Below are 26,301 nucleotides of genomic sequence, written 5' to 3' on the forward strand. Positions count from 1 at the left end.
ACATCACCCCATATTGCTACATAATGTACATGCATCTTAGCACTTGAGTATTGACCAAATATTTACACACTCAACCCTATGCTGTTAGCAATTCTCCTAAGAATTTTCAACTGCTAACTTACTTAGTTAATGAGGTAATAGCTATTATTATCCTTGGTTACAAATGAGGAACTGAGTCATGGAGAGGCTTGGTCCTATGCCTTAGGCTCACAGCTAATGCAGAGCATCAGGGAGCATCTTCCTAGCATCCCTCCCAGCATGATGGGATGGTGGTGGATGAGAGGTGATGGGTGGTCCCTGCATCTCTCTTCCATTCCCAATGTTACCCATGCCCAGAGCTTTTGTCACAGTCACCCTGTAAGTACTACCCACTGCCCAGCTGACTGATACTCTGTAACTGTTTTCTTAAATACGTTCATTTCCTGGAGTCCATATTTCTTTGAAACAGCTATGCCTTCCCATATCCTATATAACTTTGTAAAAATCTATTAAATAATTTTGAAGAGAATCAAAACCCTCACACTTATGTGATCCTTTGTGTCTTGGGGGTGGTCGGGTCTGGTTTGTCCCCTCCATGGGGGATGATCTCTTATCTCTTGCCTCCTATGGCTTTCCTCAAGGTCTGCCTCATTTTGCATGTCTTATAAGAAAGTGTTTGTCTATTTCTTAGTGAGTCAGTTGTCCTGAGGCTTTGCATGGTTGGGATGGGGGGAAGGCAGGGGGCCTTATCCTATCTTCACACTCAACTGTTAGTTTGCCTAACAATGCTAGGGGGAAATTATTTCTCTCAGGGTTCTAAGAGACTAACTACTTTACTGGCTTGCATCTAATGTTGCTTTTGGAAAGAACATGCTAGACTTAGTCCTGATATTTTTAGTTTCAGTTTGCTTGCTTCTGAATGTCCTCTCTACACCCCGTGTTTAGCAGTCCTGTGACGATGTGCTTGGTTCAGGGAGTTCCTCTTCATTTTGTTTACATTGTAAATCTAATCTGTCGGTTGTGTTTCTCTAGCATATGGCTCCTCGGGTCTTTTTGTTGTTGTTTTTATTCAGTACATTTTAAATTACTTTTACATGTGTGTTCATGTATGGACGTCCTGTGGGGTGGACATGGAGGTTACTTTCAAGAGTCTGTTCTCTTATTCCATCATGCTGATATAGTAACTTGAATTCAGGTGGGCAGGCTTGGGCAGCCTTTCCCTGCCAAGCCATCTCACCAGCACTTCGATTTTTTTTTTCTGTTGTATATGAGCAGAACTCTGTTAATTATTGAATATTGATTCCATTATTTTTTAAGATCTTTTCTCTTCTATCTCCTGTACAGAGTATTCTTTCTTTCCATGAGTTTTACACTTATAAGTATTTTCCACTTTTTCCCTAATACCGTACTGTTCTTTTCCACCAGATGTATTATCACTTTTCCTACCTTTCTGAAGGAATTGATAGCTTCTTGATAATCCCCGGTTCTCTTGCTCCTTTGAATTGCCCATGTCCTCTGAGCCCGCTCTTTGCCCTGTGTTCTCTCAGAAGTCTTTCCTAGGTCCACACTTAGAAATGAAGTGACCTGAAGCTCACCCTATGCCAGGGTGGGCACGAGGTGCCTGCGGGTTGCCAGGCCTTGCCAAATGTGACATAGGTTGACCAAATGTCTGGCCGGCCTTTTGGTGGAGATTCCCAAACACTAGACCTAAGCTCACGTGTCTGGACTCCCCAACCTGTTGCAATGTTACAATGGTGTAAACCCAGAGGCCAAGTCAAGAGCTGTGGTTTGGCACTCTCGAGGCCACTGGTGCTCATGAGTCTCTACTCGCTCCATGTAGCCTGCCTGCCCTTTGGCTGCTGTCCTCAAAGATAGTGCTTCATTTCCTCCAGCAAACACTCTGGTTCCTGTACAAGTAAGGGTAAGAACAAATCTCCAGTGTAGAGGGGAGAGAGGAAGTTGGGGACTTGCTGTTTCACTCTTTAACCCACTCTAACCTATCTTGTAGCTTCTGATGTCTTTAGTTGCCGAGCCTTGGCGGGTCTGGGAAAATTGTTCTCATATATGTGCCTTCTCCTCCGCCTCAGCTCTGAAGATGGAGGCTGGGCCTTGTTCTTTACTTCTGTGTTATAATCTCTCTCTCTCTCTCTCTCTCTCTCTCTCTCTCTCTCTCTGTCTGTCTGTCTGTCTGTCTCTCCTGCCTTTTTTTGCGGGGGAATTTTACACAGTAACCTTTTATTTTTCCCTTCTTTTGAAATTCATCACATGGCTCTAAAATGCTTCATCATCACGAATACTTTTGAGAGCCTGATGAGATATACAAACTCTCTTTCTATAAAACCTAATAATCTCATATCACTCCGAGGCTACTGAGCTCATCCGGGGACCCTCCGAATAAAGGATCCTTGGAGTTGGGCAGACAGACGGTCACACAAAGCTTATTGACCTCTCCCCACTGTGATACCTGAGTTACTGAAGCAGTGCCTCGCTCTTGACTGTGATTTAAAGCTGCCCAGTAAATGGTTTCTGAGAATCATCAGGCCTGAAAAGTGTCCACCTGCCACTAAGTTTCCATTTGCTCCTCCCCCCTCATCCATCTTCCTTCAGTCCCATCCATTCAGACCTCCATCTACCCAGAGTGAGCAGAGAGTCAGTTGCCTGCTGAAGATAATATACTTTCAAAAAGAAAAGAGAGGTGAGAGAGGGATGTCTCGATGTATTTATTCCTGACTCTAGCTTTTTGTTTTATTTTTCAAATAAAATTATGTCTTTCCTCAATTATTATGAGTTTTATTGACCTTTGTGTCAATATGCCTTCTCACTTGCATTCCCTCATGGTGTATATCAGAAACATGAGCAATAAACATAATATGTCTAAGTAAAGAGACAGTCAGCTCATAGATCCAGTTCTCACCCCACCTAAGAAAAGCCCTGTTACAGCCCTTGGGGCAGCCCTCCAAATGGCCAGCTTTCAAGGGGCTGATGTGTTTTCTGGGATAATTCTTCCACTATCTTGTACTACATACAACAGTGAAGCCTTTAAAGTCCCCAGATCTATAGGATTCCTTCTCATGATCAGCTAGACTACCAACAAGTTTCTGTCATTAGCTAACATAAAAATCTAAGCCATTTAAAGCTGAGTCTGCATAGTAGTGAACGCCAGACTATCACAGACAAAGAAAGTGACTGTCAGGGTGGGTCTGTTGAATTCAAACAGTTACAAGATACAACAGCTGTAGTGTCAGCCCTAGGTGATGCTGTAGGACAGTTTTTCAGCCAATGGCTGTTACTAGGTACTGTGCAGCAAGCAATTGGCATGTTTGAGAAAACAGGTTGGGGAAAATACTATGCCAAGCCCTCTTCTAAACCCTTACAAGAATCTCTAGGTAGATACTCTTCTTATCTACCTATCTAATAGATAATATATCTAAGACAGCAGAGGTGGAATTAGAGCCAGACAACTTGGCTTGTGAATCCAGCATCTATTGTGAGACAGGGGTGGATGTGCAGGCTTTAGGTGGAGATGGCAGGTAATAGGGCTTTCCGGGATCACTCAGTCTGTGCTTTATCCACGAAGTCCACTGTTCTAGCAGTATCAGCTATCACCACAGAGCCATTTGACATTTTTAGCCTACACATGTCTCTACTCCACCAAGATCAACCTGATAGCACACAGGGTGTTACAAATAAGGCTCCACAGAAAAATCAAGATTTGGCAGGAGAAATGAAATAGGCCACTTTTATAAAATGGGTTAATACATGCACAGGGGAGAGCCTACTGGGTACACATCAGGAGGTCGGTAGTCAAATTACAAAAAGCTTTACTTTGTGTTAAAAAATTGAGCCGGGGGGGGGGCATGCGGGAGGGAACAGGGGATTGTTTTTTAGTTTTTTGGTTTTTTTAATTTTTATTTTTTCTTATTTTATATTATTTTTCTTTTTTCTTTTGAAAGGGAACCTGAGAAAGGAGATATTGCAAATAAAGAAAACATCTAATAAAAAAAAAGCTAAAAAAATCCACAGAGAACATTTATTCATCAAAATTTATACACACTATATATTTTCAGGGCTTTTTTTTTTTTTTTAGAAAAAGATTTTATTTGTAATTTCAAAGGCATTGGATATGATAATTTTTTAAAAAATTTAATTGAAAATAATAAAAAAATGAAATAGCTTGTGTTGAATTAAAAAATATATAAATAATTTTGTGGCCAGACTACTCCAGGTTTGAATCAAATACAGTGACATTTGGAAAAGTATCCATTCACTTTGCAAATTTTGTAAATCTCTGCACCAGTCTAGGTCAAGGGGGAGGTGTGGCCCTGTGGAGATTCTGCATCATGGAAGAGCACGCTGGCAGATATTGCTGGCCATCTTTGCTTTTGGAGACAGAAGTTTAAGCACTGCATGTTTGTCATGAATGCAGCCCAGAAGGTGCCCAGTCCCATAGAGTCATAATCCTAGGTAGGAGGTCTCAGCTCAGCGCTTTCACTTTCTTCTCTTGCAGACAAGAAAAGTAGAGTCCCAGTCAGGCCAGTCTAAGCGGTTTGAAAGGCAGGATGCTCCCAGAAAGTTCTGCCCTGCTTCATGCCAATGTGTTCTAACGGAGATATTTATAGACTTGAGCTCACAGGTCCTGTGAATGGGAGCAGTGGGTGAGCACTCAGCAAAAATCATGTAGGTTCTCTTAGGTTGTAATTCTAGTACACAAAGTGCAGACAGTCACTATGTTGAGCCTTCCATTGCTACACTGTTACACTTACTTTAGCCCAAACCACTCTGAAGGTTTCTTTGTAAATTCCCTAAGGTAAAGAAATCTCTGGAGCTGTACTGTTGGTGGCTGGCTCTGCTCTGCTCGGGCACATCTAATGTGAGGAATCTACCTGCAAGTCAGAAACCTCCCAACAGGGACCCAGGGCTCTTTTGGGCTCTATCTGCATTTACTGCAAATCCTAGATGCTTCAGGCTGGGATGCTTGTCTTGTTTGCTTCAAGAAGCAGTGGTTACATCTTAGTAAAGCTCTAAGGGCAGGCTGGTGGATGTCAAACTAGTTGACTAGTAGTGGATGACTACTAGTTGACTAGTAGTCAGTGATTGTAGGCAGAGGATTTTCTTTTCAAGCTTTACAGTAGCAGCGGACTTCTCTTGATAGCCAGCAGGGCTTCTGAGTAAGCTTAATAACTTCTTGCCACAGTTGTTTCTCGTTATAAATCAGAGGTCCTTCTTTGACTATCAGAGACTGTGTGTAATGAAAACACCAAGCAGAGAACAGTTATCAGCGCAGTCCTCAAGGGAAGGGAAAGCCAAACCATCCCATGGGCACTCAGTGGCCAGACTCCCTCGGTGTGAAGAGTGATGGCTGGAGAGATGCAGAAGAGGCATGTCAGACTATCTTGAGACCAGGATGTCCTCTGCTCTTAGGGGACCGCCATCAGCACAGACATGCCACCCTCTCCATTATCATAGCACACAGCCCACCACCATGTAATTCTACTTGTCTTCATCATCCGAGCGAGTGGGATAGTTTTGACCACATTTGCTTTTCTTTCTTTTGAAGATGAATGTATCCAAGCATTTGTTTGGCATTAATAAAATATTGATTTAAGCACACAATGATTCTCCCTACCAGACTCAGGGCCGGTGAACTTTACAGTCTATCTATCCCCCAAACAACTTTCTTCAACATTTGGGGGTTTCAGAACATACTTGGTATCAGATTCTAAACTCTAAGGTGTATTTGGTGTAAATGGTGATTTTTGGGTTCAAGTAATGCTGTAAATGCTTGTCTAGGCAAGTCTTAGGAAGGAGAAGTGCCAAAACTCAATGATGTGTCTTGTAAAATTCTCGTGTTGAATAGATGTTTAAAGCATAAGCAAAACATTTTTAGGTTGATTTTATCTATTATATTTAGTTATTTTTAACTGCTTCTAAGATTTAACACTATAATATAAATATTTTGGAACTATAATATCATTAAAAATAGAAGACAATAATGAATGGCATATGCTCATTGCCTAATTTCAGAGGATTCTATGTTTGTAGTATTTTTCCATCTGTACATACAATTACTTTGTTTAGTTTGTTTGTAAGAATATTTCAATACAAATTTCTGGCATCTGTCAGCATTATTTTGTTTTTGTTTTTTGTTGTTGTTTTGTTTGTTTTTGTTGAGACAGGGTTTGTTATCTAATCCCAGACTGGTCTTGAACTCATAGCAATTCCCCTGACTCAGCTTCCTGAATGAATACTTAGGATGGTTGGCAACTTTTTTCTCTGAAAGTCCTGATGTAGTCATGTAAAAATCAGTCAACATATTTCTTCTTTTACATTTTGACAAAATGTGCAAAAAGAGGAACAGAATGGCATGAGGAAGATCCCCAACTAGGTACCATAGCAGGACTTAGCAATGAGGCATCATGGGCTGGAGAGATGGCTCAGTGGTTAACAGCATTGGTTGCTCTTCCAGAGGTCCTGAGTTCAATTCCCAGCAACCACATTGTGGCTCACAACCATCTAGATTGGGATCTGATGCCCTCTTCTGGGATGCAGGTACACATGCAAATTGAGCACTCATATAAATAAATAAATAATCTTTTAAAATGTTAAAAAATAATTCAGATTTAAAAAAAGAATAATACATTAATTAAAAGGGAAATAAACTTGAAAAATGCTCAAGGAAACTGAGGCTTTTTTTTCTTCTAGAATTACACAATAACAGAACCGTGTCTCTTTCACATCTACTGCGTGCATTTTGCATTCTTTTGGAAGATGACTACTGGATTTTCAAAGCCTTAGCTTTTAACATTAAATACGTGTGTCTTTAGTTTTTTGGTGGGATATGTTTGGAAATACAGTTTATATTTTATTTATGATAAATTACGAGTGAGCACAATATAATATCACAAGTTTGTGAGCACTCAGAGAGATCACTTGGCGCATATTAATTGTGCAGAAAAGCCAGGTCTCTTGGAGCATCCCAAGAGACCCACCCAGTTGATGGATTTCAAGAATACAGGGACCCTTCAAAGCTTACCCCAAATTTTATTTGCCACCAGTGAATCAGGATTAAATATGAGACCTGTGAAAATTTAAAACTTTTTAAAGCCCCTCACTTAACACCCCAAGGTGCCAGGTTTCAGTCCCAAGAAAGTGGCACTAGGAAGCCAAACAGTGCAGAAAATGGAAGCCATGATGGATGACGGCTGGGCCTCTCTGACCTGAAGGATTTGGCTGGCGTCATAAAACACAAAGCGACAGATTAAGCAGTTTACCAACATCATAAAAACCTCAAGAATAAACTCACTCAGGAAACCAAAACAAAATCCTAAAGAACCCTAATTTGCAACTAGACATCCCCAGACCCCAAACTGCATGCATTTCCTCAGAAGCCAGTGGCCAGGAGCAAGGGCTTACAGTTTCTTGGTAATGTCAGACATAATTATGTCCATACACTTTTACAATTTACATGTCCTAAGAAAAATACCCAGTGCAGGCTGATGGTGCGGGAGAATTTATTTTCACTAGGAGAGGAATGACCCATAACTCATGAACGGCGATGCTTAAAGTGAGTTATGGAGGTTACTCTCCTTTGAGAGGAAATGGATTGGACGGTCCTTCTGCCCCGTTGTATGTTTGGTTATTAGTGCACCAGGTTGTTAATTACGTGTGGCCTTGCCTTTTTACTTTTGTAAAATAAATGCGAATAAAGAGAACCCCAGTTAGAAGCATGGAGTGCCTACCTAATTGAGGCTCTGAAGTGCAGGTAGAGAGAGTAACAATAAAAGCCATTACACATAAAGGAAGGGCAGGAGCCTTAAATGCGACTGAACCACTGTCTCCAACTGGTCCATTCCATTGATAATTTATGATGTCCACAGCTGATGTTCTGCAGAAACATTAAACATCACTCCTTCCCTAAATACAAAATTTGCCACACTTTTATGTTACATCTATGTGAAGATTTAAATGTTTTTTTTCCAGTGTGCAAATTTCATTTTACTATTATAGAAAAGCTATAGAACATATAGCAGTTTTGTTAAGGGAAGTGTGATTACTTATACTAGCAAGGTGGTGCAAGGGAAAAATGCTTTTTGGAGACTTCAAAGAATGATTAACATTTACTTCAGTGTGGCTGGTCACAGAACTTATTGTACCTGCCAATGTCACAAGGAATTTGACTCTGTCTCCTGATGCGGATTCTAGTTACTGAAATGTTTTATTTAACAACTGGCTGACTGTTCTTCCCAAGGGGGAAAACAAAGAGTTCTAATTGTATTCCAGAGAGATTCCTTTTGGGAGAAAATTTTTGACCTCAAGGATCAGGCCTTATCTGAGAATGTCAGTCACTGGACCGCATGAGACTCTCCAGCTTGAGGCCGGGACAGATTTTCTCCCTAAATGTCCCTTCTGATCTCCAGCTTGAATTATTGATAAAATGGCGTGGCTATCCCCCCAGATAACCTTGTTGACAACACAAAGGTGGACTAAAGAACACTACCTCCACACTGGAGATTTAGGATTCCCAGTAAATGTCAGGAGGTGTCAATGTGTGTGCCGTGACACTCGGTTATTATTAGTGTTTAACTGCCGTTCCCCACCAGCGCCATGCCGCCAGAGCCACCATAAATTTTAATGTGATCACATGCTCTTCCCTTTTCACATCCAGCGAATTCTGCAAGATCATAATATCCTATATGAACCCTAGCTGAACCTTAGCGTGATGCGATAAGAGCAAGATTTTGAGCAATGAAAGTTGTTCGTCATTATAATGCTTAAAAAAAAAAAAAACTCAAAAACAAAACCCCAGACACTGAGCAACAACATAGTTCTTCAAATAATATTTCCCTAAGCTAAATTCACTCATTCAGTTAATCTTTATTGAGCCCTACTGGAAGCAGGGCAATGCCCTAGGGGATAAAGAGTCTATTTATAGGACACTAAAGAATCTTAACTCTTAAGGACCCTTTCTGTTTCCCTTGGAAAATCTGTCAGAGATGACACACCATTTGTAATGCAAACAAAAAGTAACTTAGACGTCAAGGCATGCCTTTTAGTCTACAGAACACAAGCAAAAAACGGTCCATTCTTGTATCTGGTTTACACTGTCAGTATAGAAGCCCTGGTCATAATCTTTCATTACACATGTGCATGATGGGCTAGCCTTTCTTTCTCCTTACATAAATAATGAGAATTTGTATAGATACCAGTGGTGTATAGGTTTTTAGTCTCTGTTTAGCCATGATTGATAACAGCATTATCTAGTATATTTATTAGAGGAAATCAAAGCTCGGAGAAAAATTTAACTATATAGGTATCTCTTTCAAATAAAAGATAATTTCTAGCCAGGTACATGGAACAAATCAATAATCGATCAATGGGGTTCCCAGTGAACTAAATGACCATCCACATTCATATAAAATTGCTTGTCCTATAAACTTCCCCCTTTGTTTCCTTTAATTTCTAATGGCTAAAGTTATCAGGTTTGCTAAATATGAGGCTGGATGCTTTTGCAAGCCATTTTGAGTGAATAATCTTATTTTCACTGCGTGAAATAATTTTAGAGATAAAAGCTAGGAAGTTGGTGTAAATATTCATTTGAGTGTCCCGTATTTTGTGGTCCCAAACCTGCTCAGCAGTGCATAGCTATGCACTTTCCCTTTCTTCCAGACAATGGGGCTAGGAAAATGCACAATCAAATTTCAAGTCACATGGAGGAGGCAGGATTATTCCTGCTAACGCACAGTCATAAAACTGGCCCATCTTCATAGTAGGGGCTCTGTTCCGACAGACCGGCTTTGTTGGTGAATATTTTAAAGAAAACATTTATTTTGCACTGGTCTATATCAGTAGCGCCAGAAGAAAAGAAGCACTTCCAAGGAAGGTTGGTCAAGGTTTGACCGCTCAACACCTTCCCCTCTTCCTTGGGATTGGTTGTAAAACATTGCCTTGGAGCGCCATCTAGAGGAAATTCCAGCACACACCGGGCATTCGCTCAGTCAAAAAATTCCTTCCTTCCTTCCTTCCTTCCTTCCTTCCTTCCTTCCTTCCTTCCTTCCTTCCTTCCTTCCTTCCTTCCTTCTTTCCTTCCTCTCTTTTTCTGTACCTCCCTCCCTTCCTATCCCTTCTTCCCTCCCTCCCTCCCTCTCTTTCTTTCTTCCTTCTTTCCTGTTGGTTGGTGGTAACTTGGGAAGCAGAGGCAAGATGATCAGAAGTTCAACCTAATGTGATCACAGAATTGAGGAGGGTAAAAAGGGGCAGTGGGAGGGGTGGAGCTCTGGAGAGCGGATAGTAGAACATAGATGCTGTGTACATAGAAATGAGGAAATGGGGAGTTTAACTCAGAAGAGGGGAAGGAGAGAAACACAAAGGGAGAGGGAGGGAAAGGGATTCATAGCATTAAGGGTGTTCGAAAAAGTCGTAGGGAAACATTTTTATGTTTCTTCAAACACACATACATGCAACATGTGTGTGTGTATGTATGTGGGTATATATGTATTTATACAGTTTAAATGAAGTGACATTTGAGGTGATAATATTCTTTCAGGAGCTTTAGACTATCTAACAAAATCCCCAGTGCTAGCCAGGCAGGGGAAACTTTCTCTGGATTTATTGGTCAAGGGAGTCAAAGAAACTCCCAAAATAACATAGCTTATTGCTGTAGCTATTGGTTGCCTCTCCGAACTTGTAGGCAAGCCCTGTTCCTGGAGATGCTACATATGTCAGATACAGTAGTTGTAGGAATCAAGCTAGAACTGACCAGCAAGCCTCCGCCATAAAAACTAGCTTTCATAGTACCTGAAAAGGCTATGCAAGCTGCGGAAGCAGAAAAACACGGAGCAGCCCCACCTAGCTGCTGAGCTTCCCAACCATACAATGACCAGAACTCGTCAAAGGTTCAAGGAAGGTTGGCAATAGTGACACCAATATCTCAGAGGTAACCAACAGCTGTCTCTTTGGATTTGTGTCCTGATCAAGAGGAGGGGCTCATGCCTAGTGTGTAAACCCAGCTAACTGCCTATGGCTAGCAAGGTCAAAGACCCTAGAGGAAAACCTAGGATGGCTATCTCCCCCAAACAGTACAATTCGCAACTGAATTCTAAATATGTATTCTTATACCTGTAGTATAGCTCTCAGTCCTCCTCAAGAAGCTTCCTTTTGCAGCTTCTTGCAGATCAAGAATCCACAGTTGGTCAAAATGATGAAAAGAGCGGACTGTAGGATGCTCAGCCACAGCTGAACTGTGGGATAGTCAGGCACAGCTGAGTCATCCACAACACAACTCCTTTACCCAAAGCTCAGGGAACATCTTCAGGGACGGAGCAGAAAGATTCCAAGAGCCAGAGTGCCAAGATATATCTGCTCTGAGATTGTGTCTTCTACATAGAACTGGGAAACTGCACCCACGAAGGTATAACAATATGGCTGCCAACCAAGATCTGTGTAATGACAACACCAGTTGACATGCCAATGTGGAGGAGGGAAAGGTCACAAGGCCATACTTCCAGATGAAGAATTAGAGGCAATTAATGGCTTCTGAGAGAGGAGGGCTCAGTCCTCTCCAGGGATGGGCTCCCTGATATGTTATCCAATCCCAAAATGGTCAGCCCTAAACATATGCACATGCTAACAGTATCAAACAGGCTCAGAAAGCTCTGTATATAATCAGAACTAATGATATAATTACAATTATGCAATTAAAGAGGATGAGGTCATAGGGGACAAGGGAAGGGGGATGAACAAGGAGGGGTGGAAAGTATTAAATACAGTATTCACGTATGAAACTCTCAAAAAATTAAAAAATTAATGCCAAGTCAGCAAGCAGAGGATGTGGCAAGTATATTTAGTAGGAGTTAGAAGTGAGTATAATTGCCAGGCAGTGGTGCAACACACTTTTAATCCCAGCACTTGGGAGGCAGAGGCAGGCAGATTTCTGAGTTCAAGGCCAGCCTGGTCTACAGAGTGAGTTCCAGGACAGCCAAAGCTACACAAGGAAACCCTGTCTCAAAACAAACAAACAAACAAACAAAATAAACAAACAACAGAAAAGAAGTGAGTATAATCAAAATACATTGTATGTATGCTGGTAATTATCAGAAAGAATCAAAACATTGTTTTAAAAAAGAAGTTCAAGGGGATGGTCATCTTCATAGCTAGTTTAAGGGATCCTGGACTACATGAGACTGCAAAAAAGACAAAGAAGAAAAGAATCCAGATTAATAGGAAAGTTTGGTTTGAGTTCTAACTTGTTAGACAGAATTAGAATATATGGACCCTAGAATGAAGACAGAGCTTCAAAATAGTGAGAGACCCCAGTGGTCTTCAGGGGTGCGTGCAGCACTGGTGCCTCACATGGACACATGGTGGGGGCCATTTGTTACAGGCTGAGATCATATGTTAGAAACTAGATTTGACCAGTGAATTAAGTGAACATTGTCTACATACATCAGGCAGTCTTAGCTATCTTCAGCATTATTGTCTTGATTTTAAAAAAAATTCTGTTTAAGTAGAATTTCCAAGATCAAGCTGGAGAAGATGCCCGTGTAAGAGGTAGACAAGTTGGCACTCAGACCCACCACGATCCTTCAGTAAGTTCGGCAAATGTCATTAGCAGAAAGTAACGACTCTTCCAGATGCAGCTGCGTAGCTCCCTGCGCTGGAGACTAAAATAATATCCACTGACATCTTCTTTCCAAGACTCCTTCCTGCAGTGTGCAGTCTCCCGCCCTTCTCCCCCAGAGAACAACAGTGAACTCTTCTATTTTTGCAGCAGCATGAATGCAAAAACAAAACCCAGATTTTTTCTAACAGGGAAGCTCTCCAAGTTGCTGAGCACACACAAAAGTAATGGCACCCTTAAAATACTCTGGCACAATGATGCCCCCAATTATGAGGGGGCATAGCCAGCAAGCTCAACTTTTCCCCGCTTCTTAAGAAGTATTAAGACTTGGTACCACAAAAATGATCACTGATAACACCTCAGCACTTTATCCTTTCATACCTGTGGGTGCACCAGGACCCCACTTTGGCTGCCAGATGCCTGCACCCCTACAGGCTTGTTATAAAAGACTTCCTCCACCCCTGACTTCCATAATGCACCGTATCTAGAGCATTTCTATTTCCTCTTGCCGAGCAATATTTCTGCTTGCTTATTTTGACAATGCCACAAATCCTCAGGTTTTCCAAGACAACTAGTTAATAAGCCATTGTCTTCAGTGAGCCAGACTCACAAGCTCCACGTGCGGGAACAGTTTCTTGTCTACTGGGCTCTACTAAAGTTGAGCAAGATGAAGGTGTTTTTTTGTTTCCAAGCAATAGACCAAGCCTCATAGGCCAGGGCACTCTCCATCTGTAAGTAAGCTCTCAGCTCTGATGGTGTACACAGTAGAAGGCAGGACCAGTCGGGCTCTCCAGGTCAGTCTGCCTCGATGGACCCCCACACATTCCAAGGGACAAGTGACTCCCTTTTCCTCTCACCTTCGTACACACACCTGAATTGAAGCCAGTCAGTCATTCACTGTTGAAAACTGACTGAATGCACGGCAGAGTACAACTGTGCTAGGGTACAGAGGCTGGGGGACACATGGGTGAATGTTGTTGAAGGGATAAGGAATTGTCTCTGTCCTCAGACGGCTTAGCAGGAAATGAGAGATTAGGAACTTAAGACACACAGTAGCAACACAGCTGCCCTACGCTGGCGCTCTGGGGGAGGAGGCAATTACTGGTGTTTTGGGAGACAGGTGGACCTTTGTGGAAAACTGGCATTAGATCAGTACCTTAAAGGTCAGATAGATGTTTAATGGGCAGAGCACAGGGTGAAGATTTTCATGAAGAGGAAGAATAAACTTTGTTCATATGAATCAAAAGAAAATGCATTTCACCCAGAGCCCCAATTTTGTCTAGGTTTTAAGATGGGTACAAAGACAGGAGGTATTTGTATTTATGTTGTAAGAATCCAGAACCCACCGTCTACTGTTTGCATAGTAAATATGTTTGTATAAACTCATGTGTGCATACATGTCTCTGTTATGAAGTAGCAGAAAACCCAACATATTCAAGTCAGAAAACATTCTTCTTGGCCATTTAACAGTGTTCGTAGAAACCGGGACAACATCTCTTGCTAGCAAATGGGAATGAGTAGAGGCTTTTGTTTTGGCCCTTGCCATCCACATTTGCTTTCAGAGTTAAGCCCAAGGCTTGTTTCTGACCTGGTGTCCTGGCATTCTCTGTAAACCACACAGGCCTCTACCAATGTCTGCTTTTACCCTTCTTTTCTCTTGAGGCCTTGCCAGGCATTTCCCTAAGCAAGTGTTCTTTCAGAATTCCATATTCTCCTGGGTGACACTCACACACCCTCTTGGGCTTCTGTAGCAACCCAATTTTACTCAGGGATCTCTCCTTCCTGTCCTTCCTCTCCATTTCCTCCACAAAGAAGCTACACAGAAAATCCAAGTGTTAGGGGGAGGGAGTGAGAATGGACAAGAAAACCAGTTTACCAGAAGAGAACACCAAAAGAGAGGCCCTAGGCTTCATCCCAGGGCTAGCCATCCAGTTTAAGGTGTCAATGGTTTCTTAGCTTTAAAGCTCAGAAGTTGTCAAATATCTACCACCATAAACAGGACATGTGTGAGCCGCCATGAAATAACCACAGGACAATTTTTCAGGGAGACAGAAATGTATAGGGGAAGCCAGGGGGTCCACACAAATGAAAGGTGTCTTTCCAACATAGTCGACATACACACTTACAGTTATCATGGCAAACATCAGTTGGCACACGTTGAAGGCGTGCCTCCAGTTGTGGTAGAGAACCATCCGATAGTTTTTCCTTACTGTTAGAAGCCACCTGCACAGGGTCTGAAATGGGAGGGGGAGGTTGAGTTAGGAAGTGGCTTGTGTCCTCAGAGGTCAGCTGTTAGAGTAATGCCATAAGATGATCAAAACCGTTCATGGGGAACTGAGCAGGCAACTCAGTGGCTAAGCACATACTGCTCTTGAAACACATTTGGGCCCAGTTCACAACCATCTGTAGTTCTAGTCAGAGGGTATTTGCTAACCTCTTCTGACCTCCCTGGGCACCAGGCATACATGTGGTACACATGCATACACACAGGCAAACAGTCATGCATGTAAAATAAGACAAATCCAATTAAAAAAAAAAATGAACAACAACAAAAAACCCTTCTAAACTTCCACTGACACCCTGCCGGATTCTCATGACACTTTCATGGCAGCCCCAGGCAGGGATCATGGCCTACACTGTGCCTCTGGAAAGCCCTTATATCACAGGACACTTTGCCTGGTGGACTTCTTAGTTTATCCTACACAGAGCATCTTACCTCATAGTCGATTTTAAATTTCTGAACCATCCCCAGCTCCATGAACATCCGTAGAGCAGCTGTGATCATGGCATCAACATCAAGGGAAAAGTCATCGAAATGGATGTCATCGATGGCCAGTTCTGACACCAGGGGGATGTTGGCTGCCTACAAAACCAAAAGACATAGTCATTGAAATGGATGTCATCGATGGCCAGTTCTGACACCAGGGGGATGTTGGCTGCCTACAAAACCAAAAGATATAGTCATTGAAATGGATGTCATCGATGCCAGTTCTGACACCAGGGGAATGTTGGCTGTCTATAAAACCGACACATAGCCAAGCAAAGCTCACTAGCTTGACCTAACCCTGCCTCCAACTCTCTTCTGCCTATCAGTGGTCCACATAAATCAGGCCTGACCCCTGCTTACACTCTGATACTGCTAAACTCTGAGCTAGAAATGTCTTTTGTCCCTGAGCAGCAAATATCCAAGAAAACGGAGTGGGGAGGGAGGAGAAGGGAAGCTAATTAGAAGATAAAATATGCACACTAGATCTTTCTACAGAATCCAGAATATACAACTGTCTAGTTTACGGGAACTGTGGCCATAGGATATACACTCTGACGCATATTGCTGCATGCAGAGACATCTGGGTGGCCAGTAGCTATGAATTTTATTTGCTGCGATACAGAATAGGTGGTGGGAATACACCAGTCTCCCTTGCTTCTTCCATTTCCAGCATAATTGATATCTTGCAAAAATACTTGCAAAACCACGTGCATTCTGTAGATTCAGAAGGGCAGAGAAGGGTGAAAAAAATCTGTTGCATTGATCAAAAAAAAAATCGAGCCACCTGGAGAGTTAGCCTAGTTTCAGTTAAAGGTAAATTTTGCCATCTTGTTTAGCAATATACAGTACAAGTCCAGTCCTGGTCATACATAGTCAGGGTTTCCAAAAACCCACGTTAGTTGGCTGTCAAGGAGTTATCCTGCACAAACCTAAAGGAAAGGGAAAACAAATCTTTGGAAATAATTTTTATGCCAATTTGTTGGGTTTGCCATGTCATTTGGGCCACTCTTGGTGTATGTGTATGTGTGTGTGTATGTGTGTGTGGGGGTGTTATTTTATGGCTTTCAAGTTACCAAAGACCATTGTGTATTTGTATTCCTGGTCTACTCACTGCGTATAAATTACCCTGCGAGTAATTTATGCCCTGGAACTACTTTGGCTAAGCAATTAAATCCAACTCTGGCCACTCCAGGCATTCCAGAAACCACATAATTAATCCTGCCTCTCCAACCCTGTGCTTTTCTGCAAAAGTTTACATGCCTAAGCTAAAATACAAATACTGGCCATTCCCACACTATGTATGAGCAATGAACAAATCTATGTATTGGGCCAATTAAGTTTCCATTTTGAAGCCTTCACTTCCATAAAAAATAATTCCCTTAGGCTTTGCCAAATCACTTTTATACACCAATAGTTTTGCAGATTCTAGATTCCTGAATTAAAATTGTAAGGTTTTCAGAATTCAAACACAGTGATAGGTATGTTTGTGTGTATGTATGTGTGCATGTATGTGTATGTATGTGCATATGTCTGTGCGTATGTATGTGTGGATGTGTTCTTATGAGAGTGCTTTGTTTATTTATTTACTTTAAAACATTTCCATCAAAGTTAAACAAATCCATATTAGTTTTTCTAACATATGTACAAAATAATGGGTTTCATTATGAATGTCACACATTTGTGTCAAGCATTTTGTTCAAAGTCAACCCCTGTCCCAACTCTGTTCTCTTTCTTCCTGTTAGGCCCGCTCATCTCCACTAGTACCCTACTTCCACTTTAATGATACAAACATATATTTAAATCTGCATCCCACAGTATTTTTGTCTGTCTGAGTCTAGCTTATCTTGTTTAAGCATGATGATTCCCAGTCCATTTTATTTATTTATTATGCATTTATATTTGTCTATTTATTTGCTGCAAGTGACACAATTTTATTCTTCTTCTGTGCTATTTGTGTGTGTATCTGTTTGTGTGTGTGTGTGTGTGTATGTGTGTGTGCGCGCGCATGTGTGTGTGTGTGTGGTATGCATGAGTGTGTTTGACAGCAGCCAGAGGCTGACATCATGTCTCCCCCATCTTTCTGCCTACTCTTTTAACAAAGGGCTAATCACTCAGCTAGAACTCATCCCTTGCCTAGATGTCTGACCAGTGATCTCCAGGGACCCCCCTGTCACAGCACTAAAGTTACAGAGCCGTGCAGCTTTTTGTGGAGCTGGGCATCTGAACTCGGGACCTCACGTTCTCACAGCAAGCCCTTATCTGAGGAGCCATCTCCTAGCCCAGCTCCCTTCTTCTTTATGACTGAACAAAACTCCATACCATGTCTTATCATTGTCTCCATGAACCACATTTTATTCATCTGTTATTCTGCTGATAGGCATTTAGGTTGATTCCACACCTTGGCTATTGTTAATTGGGCAGTAACAAACATGAATACACATGGATCTCTGCAGGATTAAGCATCTCAGTGTTGAAAGCAAATCAGCCCTACCATGCTATTACAATCACACACACACACACACACACACACACACACACACACACACACACACACAAAGCCAGTCATATTCCTCTGGCAAAAAAATGTTTTTCCTCACCCAGAAGCAACCAGTTTCAATATCTAGGTTTATTTTAAATTCAACAAATAAGGTAGCTGCAATTTTGTTACTTCTTACTATTTGTTAGGCATTGTCTCTTAAATTCCCATTGTTGAAGATAATGCCCAGTCTGACTCACACTGCATCTGACTGTAGCAGCCAGCCACTCTGCTGCCTCCTGCACTAGCCCATGTCATACATACATTCATGCACACATCCTTGTTTGATTAGGTAACATCCAACAAGTATGCCATTATTCCCAAATGCGAGATGTTCAGTTAATTTATGCGGTTTACTCTGACCACCTGCCATTTCCTTGATCTCATTCGAAATCCTATAGCAGTCTTAGCTGCGACTTTTCAGCTCATAGTGGCTTCACCATGAAGCTGAGGCTGGCCTTGAACTCCTGGTCCCTCCGCCTCCACCTCCCGAGTGCCAGAACTAGTAATGTGCCACCATGTTGGACTAATAATCTTTACTGTGTGTTTTGCTGTCCACATGCTTACCATGAACTCAAACTTCTTGCTAGCAGATTGAGAGAGAACTTACTAACGAGAACATTAGGTCTCCTTTAAAAAACATTAGATGCTTTGGGCAATCTAGGATTTCATTAAGAGATGGCTCCCAGGTTCCTGCTTTGACTTCCTGCTCTGATGTCCGTAGACGAGGGACTGCAACCCTGAGATTACACAAACCCTTTCCTCCCCATGCTGCTTCGGATCACAGCAACGGAGAAGCAACCAGGGCATCCCCTTACTTTTCTGAAGATGTTACTGACAGTCCCATTCGACATTTATTCTCCTTTCTGATTTTGACCTTTGCCTTGATCGTTGTTCTTATGGTGACAGAAAAACATATGTTAATTTACTCAAAAACCTGAGTAGACAGGTATTATTAAATATGTGTATGTTATTGTATAGTGGACCTCTAGAACCTTTTCATCTTCTGTAATCAGACTGAGAAACTTATAATATGTAATTCTTCTAGCTTTTGGCTACCATCACTCTATTTTCAAGTTTGGTTGCTCTAACTGACTTGGACACAGGGAGTCATGCAATATCTGTCTTCATGACACTTGCTTGTTTGACCAGCACACTGTTGTATCATGTAAGGGGGTCTTTTCCCCTTTAAGGATCCACCATCTTAGATGGCTGAATGTCTTCTCAATTAGCCATCCTCCAAAAAGACAGTCAGAAATGTCAGAGGCTTTAGAAACCTTAGAGGTTTTCCTTCAGTGTCTAGTAATCTCTGGAGGCCCAGTCTAGCTTGACAGCTTCTATTACAGCTTCGAGGTTATCCTGCAGAGGGGGGTTGACTGGCCTGTTTTCTCAGGGAAGCTACAAAAGGTCCTCCTTCTTGTGTCTTTGCTCTTTAGGTTCTCCTGATCTCTAGAGAATCTTCTGGAGCCTGATTGGGAGTCTGTAGTGGGATCTGGGCAGCCTCAGCATGGAACCAATCGTTCAGTACCATCTTCAGCCTGCCCTTCTTTGCACTGAGGGGCTCATGCAAAGACCCCCTGATTTACCCTACTCAGAGGCTAGCCTCCAGACTCCAGGGAGTGGAACAGGGAGCCTGCATGCAGCTGCTTCTGACACTTTTCCCTTTCCTGTCAGCAGGCCCACTTTCATGCTCACCTGGGAAGGCACTCAGAGCCAACTCCTGAGCTGTGCGCAGGGAGGAGTCTGTAGAATAAACCTGACGTCTCTGACTCAGCACCACCAGCTGTTTGGACATTCTTGGGTTTGCTAAGTTAAATCCTATTTATCTTTCTGTTCTCTAGGTTACAAAATGTTGTCATTAGTCAGTTATTTCCTGATTTATTTGGCTTTGAGAATTCATACCGAATCATCTATTACTATTTTAATAAGGTTCAGAAAGGGGACAAGAAAGACAATGAGTATGTCAAAGTGACTATTTTAATTCATAAATTATCAAAACTATTGCTTTTTAAATGATCCTTTTTAAGTGGTCAGCTTGGGAACTCAGAAGTAAGTCAAATCTAGTAATCAGTCCCTTTTAGTACATGTGCCTGGTGGCAGCTGTGGTACCTGTGCCTTCAGTGAGAGCGATCACACTGTAGTAACGACAGATACCACACTGCCGCTCCTTAGGCCAACCCCAGAACAAGTCTGCTCCCCCCACACCTTTGGGGGTTTGCATATAGAGAAGCATTTGAAAAGATCTATGTTGCAATTTGTTTCAATTCAAACTCAACCAGGAAACTGCTTCCCAAGAGACAAAGGGACTGACCAAAATGGCATAGGTTTTTCTGGTCTTAGCAGTAGTCAGTTTCTGAGTTGAAACAGGGGACTGAACGAACCCTTTACCAACTGTCACCAAAGGAGCCTGAACGGCAACAGAGACATCATTGCTGCTCTCCCAGTAGCTCCCGTCTTCTGGTTATTAATAGTGTGGTTCTTTGTGCCATTATAAATCTCCTACCCTTCAAAGGCACTAAATTCACTTAATTATCTTAAAAATTAAAGAATATAGGCATTTTTTCATTATGAAATGTTAATGGAAAGGAAATAAGAACATTAGGTTGAGAAATGGAGAATGACCTGTGGTTCACTAAGACCCAACCTTATTGACCTTGTCTTTATTCCCTAATAGGTTGATTGATCCACAGTTAAATCATACCAGTCCATACATCCCCCTGAGCCCTTCTGGAAACCCTCGCTGGCATGTACAGCTGCATAAAACATTCACCGACTTTCAGAAGCTACCATTTTACTAAACACAGGTAGTATTCATCCACACATTCTTGGCTTCAAGAGTAGGTTCTCAACAGTGAAGAGGCAAAAGTGGAGGACATCCTGAGAAGATAGGTATGGTGGGTGGTCTCACCCACAAAAGTCTGGGAAACAGCCTCCTATGGCCAAGTTCCTTATGCATAGACACATGCCCCCATCCTGCCTGAGGAGCACAGGATGCGACTGCATCTTCCAAGCCTATAATTACTCTAGCCATAGGATATTAACAAAACAAATCAAAGTCAATTTCTCAAAGTGCCAGTCTTTGGCTTTTAAATATTTATAAGGTGCCATATCCCTAAATCAAAGAGGAGTGTCACAATCCAAAATAACTACTGAATTAATAGCCAGGAAATAACATTTGGATAAAGAACCATTTAGTTTACTGCAGCAATAAATGAAAACATGGAATTATGAGTCCAGGAGCTAATTTGAATAATGCTCAAGAAGAGAGACTACCTGGCTGGGAGTACTTGGTGCTCTGTGCCTGGTCCTTTTCTTTGTTTGGATCTTAACAGTCAAGTGCTTATCAAAGGGAGTCATAAACCACCTACCCTACAACTGAAAAGGAAGCCTTACAAAGGAGCTATAAAATGCAAACTATCATCCTGCATCCCTTTGACACATGAACACTACACCTAGTGATGCTGAGTAAGTGGGAAGAAACAGCAGAGTGGGTGGCAGGTCATCTCTGTCCATTCATTCCAGACCAGTCTTGCACTTGCTCCTCTGGACAAAAGCAGAGGTAGGAGGAGATCTCAGGCTTCCAGGTCTTGTGGAGAGAGGGAGCTGAGCTACAGAGATGCCCTACTGAGTGCTGGGGATAGCTTTTAGTGTTTTATGAATATTAACTCATTGCTTTTTTTTTTTAAAGCACATTAAGAATATTTAAAGTGGGGGTATTTAAAATCCTGTATTACAATGAAGCAACAGAAATAGATGATAAACAACTTCTCTAAATTTGCGGTATGATTGGTAGAGGCAGAGTTGAATATGGGCTGTAAATAATGGCTCGGAAACACCACACTACCTCTGGAAATGGACCGATGCCAAGCTCAGGGTCACCCATTCCTGTCCATAGGAAAGTAACTTGGAATGTCATGAACACACTTGGGATTTAGCTGCAGATGACCTGCCTTGTGGTCCATTCCTATGGTGAACACCCTGGGCTATTTTAACTTGTTGCTGCTACGATCACTGTGTTACTCAGCTTTGCCTGATGTAACCAAATTCCTGAGAAAGTCAACTTGGAGAAAAGACTCATTGGTTATGATTTCAGTTCATGGTTGATTGGCTCCATTGCTCTCAGACTTGCCATAAGAAGGAAACATTGTGCTATAAGGGCCTGGTGGAGGAAGGATGCTCATCCCATAGCAGCCATGGAACCTGGGAGGCAGGGTAAGGTAGAGGGAGGGAAGAAGGAGGAAAGAGGGAGGGAGGGGAGAGAGAGAAGGGGAAGAAGACAGGGGGGAAGGGAGAGAAGGAGAGAGATAGGGAGAGGGAGAGAGAGAGAGAACTACTTCCTCCAACTAGGATCCACCTCCTGATGTAAGGGTCCAAAAATTGCTGAAGGAAGACCCCAGACTCAAATAGAATGCTAGGACAAAGAGTGTTTATTCTTTAGAAACATCCAGCATCCAGGGAGTCAACCATTCTTTGAAATGATAACATAGACAAAGGCTTGCAAGCTTTCTTAAAGGGAATTGGGGAAACTGGAAGGATTAAGTAATCTAAAATTTCATTGGTGGGTGTTGGGGGTGGTGTCACAGGTTGTCAGTGGTCTGCATTGCTATGTCATGACCGTTTAACTGCAGCATGAGATAGAGCTGGTCAGCACAGATAGCCCGACCTGAGATAAGATGTTTTCCCATTCTTGTGGTTATCCCCAGGCTGTTCTTCGGGAGGGGGTTTTATGACCTTGTCCCTCTCTCCATGTGGTCATGGCCATCCCCTACTTCTCTACTCTCTCCTTCTCTCTGCCTTTCTCTGCCTCTGCTACCCTCTTAACTCCCCTCCCCATGCCCTAAATAAACTCTATGATATACTCTATCAGCCTGTGTCTGGTCCCTCAGGGGCAAGGGATGCCTCAGCATGTGCCCGCTGAGGCATCCTCTTCCCCCACACCTCGCCAGAACATATTCTTATAGCTCTTTCTCTTTTTATGATCACAAGAAAGATGTGCTCCAGAACAGAAAGAAGGACACACAGAGTAACTGGTGAAGTTCAGAGGCAATGAGAAGAGAGACAGTCACAGGCTGAGAAGCACAGATCATCTGATGTGAGCTCTGAGGGGTGGGAAGAGTTCACTGGGACTGGCAGATGCTGTTCTAGGTAGAAGACAACAGGGGCAGAGAAGGCTTCTGACATCTCTGAGATGACACACCCAAAAAGTGTGGACACAAAGGTCCCCCAAACCCTTGGGCTCACAGGACTTGCTCTACCCAAATCAGAACCTGGGCTGCCCCACTAACTGCGAAACTCGAGCTTGTTCAGGCAAAGATTATCAATGTTTCCTAACTCTTATTTGTGGCTTCAGACTAAAGTCCAGACCCCTGACTATCCCAGAACAGCACAACTAGCTTTGGTTAGCTGTCCAGATAAGTCTGTTCCCTCAACTCCTGATGATGAGCAGTCCCCATCCTCCATGGTTGGAAGTCCCTTCAAGACCCCCCTTTCAAAGCTCTGCTCCTAACTTTGCTGTTGCAGGTGAAAAATGTAAATATTGTTTTCATATGAAAAAGTTTTTCGTGTTTTTCTCTTTCTGTATTCACTTAGCAGCACATCTTCTCCTCCTACGAGAATGTTGTGGTCAAACAGTCCTGTGTCTCTAGGGAAAGGAACTTGTGTTGGTAAGGAAGGCTCGATGTTTAATGAGTCACGAGAGGAAGGATTTTTCTGTTCACATAGGAAAAAGGGGTGTAAGGAGGAGGGGCCCTGGAACTTGCAGCTGATCTCAGTGCATTTATCAAAGGACCACCAGGGAGGCACTCTTCAAGTGTTCTCCAATCGAATCATGCAGGGTTGGCATTTAGTCTAGGCTCCGCCCCACAGTTACCTGGCAACAGCTAGGCGTGCCTGACTAATTAAAAATGGGGCTACTTGCTCCCTTCTCTTCTGCTCTTGCTCCTGCTCCTTACCTCTTCCTCCTCTCTCTCCATGTGCTCATGTCTGGCCTCTATTTCTCTACTACTCTCTCTACTCCCTTTCTCTCTCTCTCTCTCTCTCTCTCTCTCTCTCTGCTTTTCTCTGCCTCTACTCCCTCAACTCCCCTCCCCATCCCCTGAATAAACTCTATTCTATACTATACTGTCATGTGGCTGGTCACTTAAGGGGAAGGGATGCCTCAGCATGGGCCGACAGAGGCACCCCTTCACCCACACCATACCATGCATCCACTAAACATATTCCTTCTTTATCCTTTTGTAAAACACAAAACACGGGCTCTAACATGCTCAGGATCAGAGGTGAGGAGGACACAACATCTGTCCCAATACCTGGACTAACTGGGACTAGAGGGACCAGGAACACCACCAGCCCAGTGGCTTGGGTTGCTTCCGGTCTGTCTGGGCAGGCTGGTGCCCTGAGCAGACCTTGGGCACAAATTCCGCAGCCAGTCCCAAAACACCCAGAGGAAGCTCCACTCCTAGGCACACTAACAAGTGCAGGATGACAGGATCTCAGAATCACACAGAGATAGCTTGACTCTGAGGAGTTCTGACACAACCAGGATCACAGGAAGGACAGGCTCCAGACAGATTTAGCAAGGGCAGGTAGCACTAGAGATAACCAGATGGTGTGGGGCAAGCTTAAGAATATAAGCAACACAAACCAAGGTTACTTGGCATCATCAGAACCCAATTCTCCCACCATAGCAAGTCCTGGACACACCATCACACGGGAAAAACAAGATTCAGATCTAAAATCACTTCTCATGATGCTGATACAGGACTTTAAGAAACACATAAATAGCACCCTCAAAGAAATACAGGAGAACACAGGTAAACAGCTAGAAGCCCTTCAAGAGGAAACACAAAAATCCCTTAAAGAACTACAGGAAAATACAATCAAACAGATGAAAGAAATGAGCAAAACCATTCAGAATCTAAAAATGGAAATAGAAACAATAAAGAAATCAGAAAGAGAGACAGCCCTGGAAATAGAAAACCTAGGAAAGAAATTAGGAGTCATAGATGCAAGCATCACTAACAGAATACAAGAGATAGAAGAGAGAATCTCAGGGGCAGAAGACACCATAGAAAACATTGACACAGCAGTTTAAGAAAATGCAAAAAGCAAAAAGCTCCTAACTGAAAACATCCAGGAAATCCAGGACACAATGAGAAGACCAAACCTAAGGATAACAGGTATAGAAGAGAGTGAAGACTCCCAACTTAAAAGGCCAGTAAATATCTTCATCAAAATTATAGAAGAAAATTTCCCTAACCTAAAGAAAGAGATGCCCATGAACATACAAGAAGCCTACAGAATTCCAAATAGACTGGACCAGAAAAGAAACTCCTCCCATCATATAATAATCAAAATACCAAATGCACTCAACAAAGAAAGAATTTTAAAAGCAGTAAGAGAAAAAGGTCTAGTAACATATAAATGCAGGCCTATCAGACTTCTTAACAGAGACTATGAAAGCTAGAAGATCCTGGGCAGATATACAGACTGGAAAAGAACACAAATACCAGCCCAGGCTACTACACCCAGCAAAACTCTCAATTACCTTAGATGGAGAAAACAAGATATTCCATGACAAAACCAAATTTACACAATATTGTTCCACAAATCCAGCCCTAGAAAGGATAATAGATGGAAAACATCAACATAAGGAAGGAAACTACACCCTACAAGAAGCAAGAAAGTAATCTTTCAACAAACCCACACAAACCTAATTCCACCTCTTACAACAAAAACAACAGGAAGTAAAAATTACCTTTTCTTAATATCTTAATATGAAATTAATATTATCAACATATCCTAATCGATTGAAATCCAAAAATATGAGGAATTAGAAATTTGTTGACTGTCATCCAATTTGGTAATTGGAGAAATAAGTCCAATATTGTACATTCCATATACACTTTCAGCCTGTTTGTACATGGCTGTGTACAACATAATGGTCTTGAAATTTTGCTTCTCCTATCTCAGCCTCTCTATTAGTAGAATTGTTTATTTCATGTTTTTACACTATACTATGGTTTTCAGAACAGCTTACATATTTCAAAAGTATTTATAAATACTCAAAAGAAACGTAGACAATCAAATTGGGAGGGGGCCTGTAAGAGAACAACAAAGAGTAAGACTGAACACTTTGCTTGACTTTTGTAACTCTTGTATCAAATTTGAAGAAGAGGACTTTATAAGTTACTCTTTCTCTGAGATGAATGCTTTTCCAAATTATCATAGCCAATGAACCAGATTCTTACCCTCACCTAATGTCTGTGCCACCCTCCAAGCAGAACCATTGTTCATTGAAACAGTTGACTTTATGGGTAGACCATCTTAATACACTCACCATTTCTTAAATGAATGTAACCTATTCTCTGTGGGCTGAGAATAAAGTCACTCACTCAAGTCAAA

At 42.2% G+C, this 26,301-nt stretch overlaps 1 protein-coding gene across 1 annotated transcript in view; it reads right to left on the reverse strand.

The window, feature by feature from the left end:
- The window catches only part of Pde11a (phosphodiesterase 11A), a 396,671-nt gene that overhangs the window by 71,350 nt on the left and 299,020 nt on the right, over nt 1-26,301 (reverse strand). The window contains exons 11-12 of the mRNA XM_031370689.1: nt 15,312-15,458; nt 14,722-14,829 (exon numbers count right to left, since the gene is read on the reverse strand). Coding sequence (XP_031226549.1) covers nt 14,722-14,829; nt 15,312-15,458 — 255 coding nt within the window. The remainder of the gene's footprint in view (nt 1-14,721; nt 14,830-15,311; nt 15,459-26,301) is intronic.

The sequence above is a fragment of the Mastomys coucha genome, unplaced genomic scaffold, assembly GCF_008632895.1.
Source record: "Mastomys coucha isolate ucsf_1 unplaced genomic scaffold, UCSF_Mcou_1 pScaffold15, whole genome shotgun sequence".
NCBI lineage: Eukaryota > Metazoa > Chordata > Mammalia > Rodentia > Muridae > Mastomys > Mastomys coucha.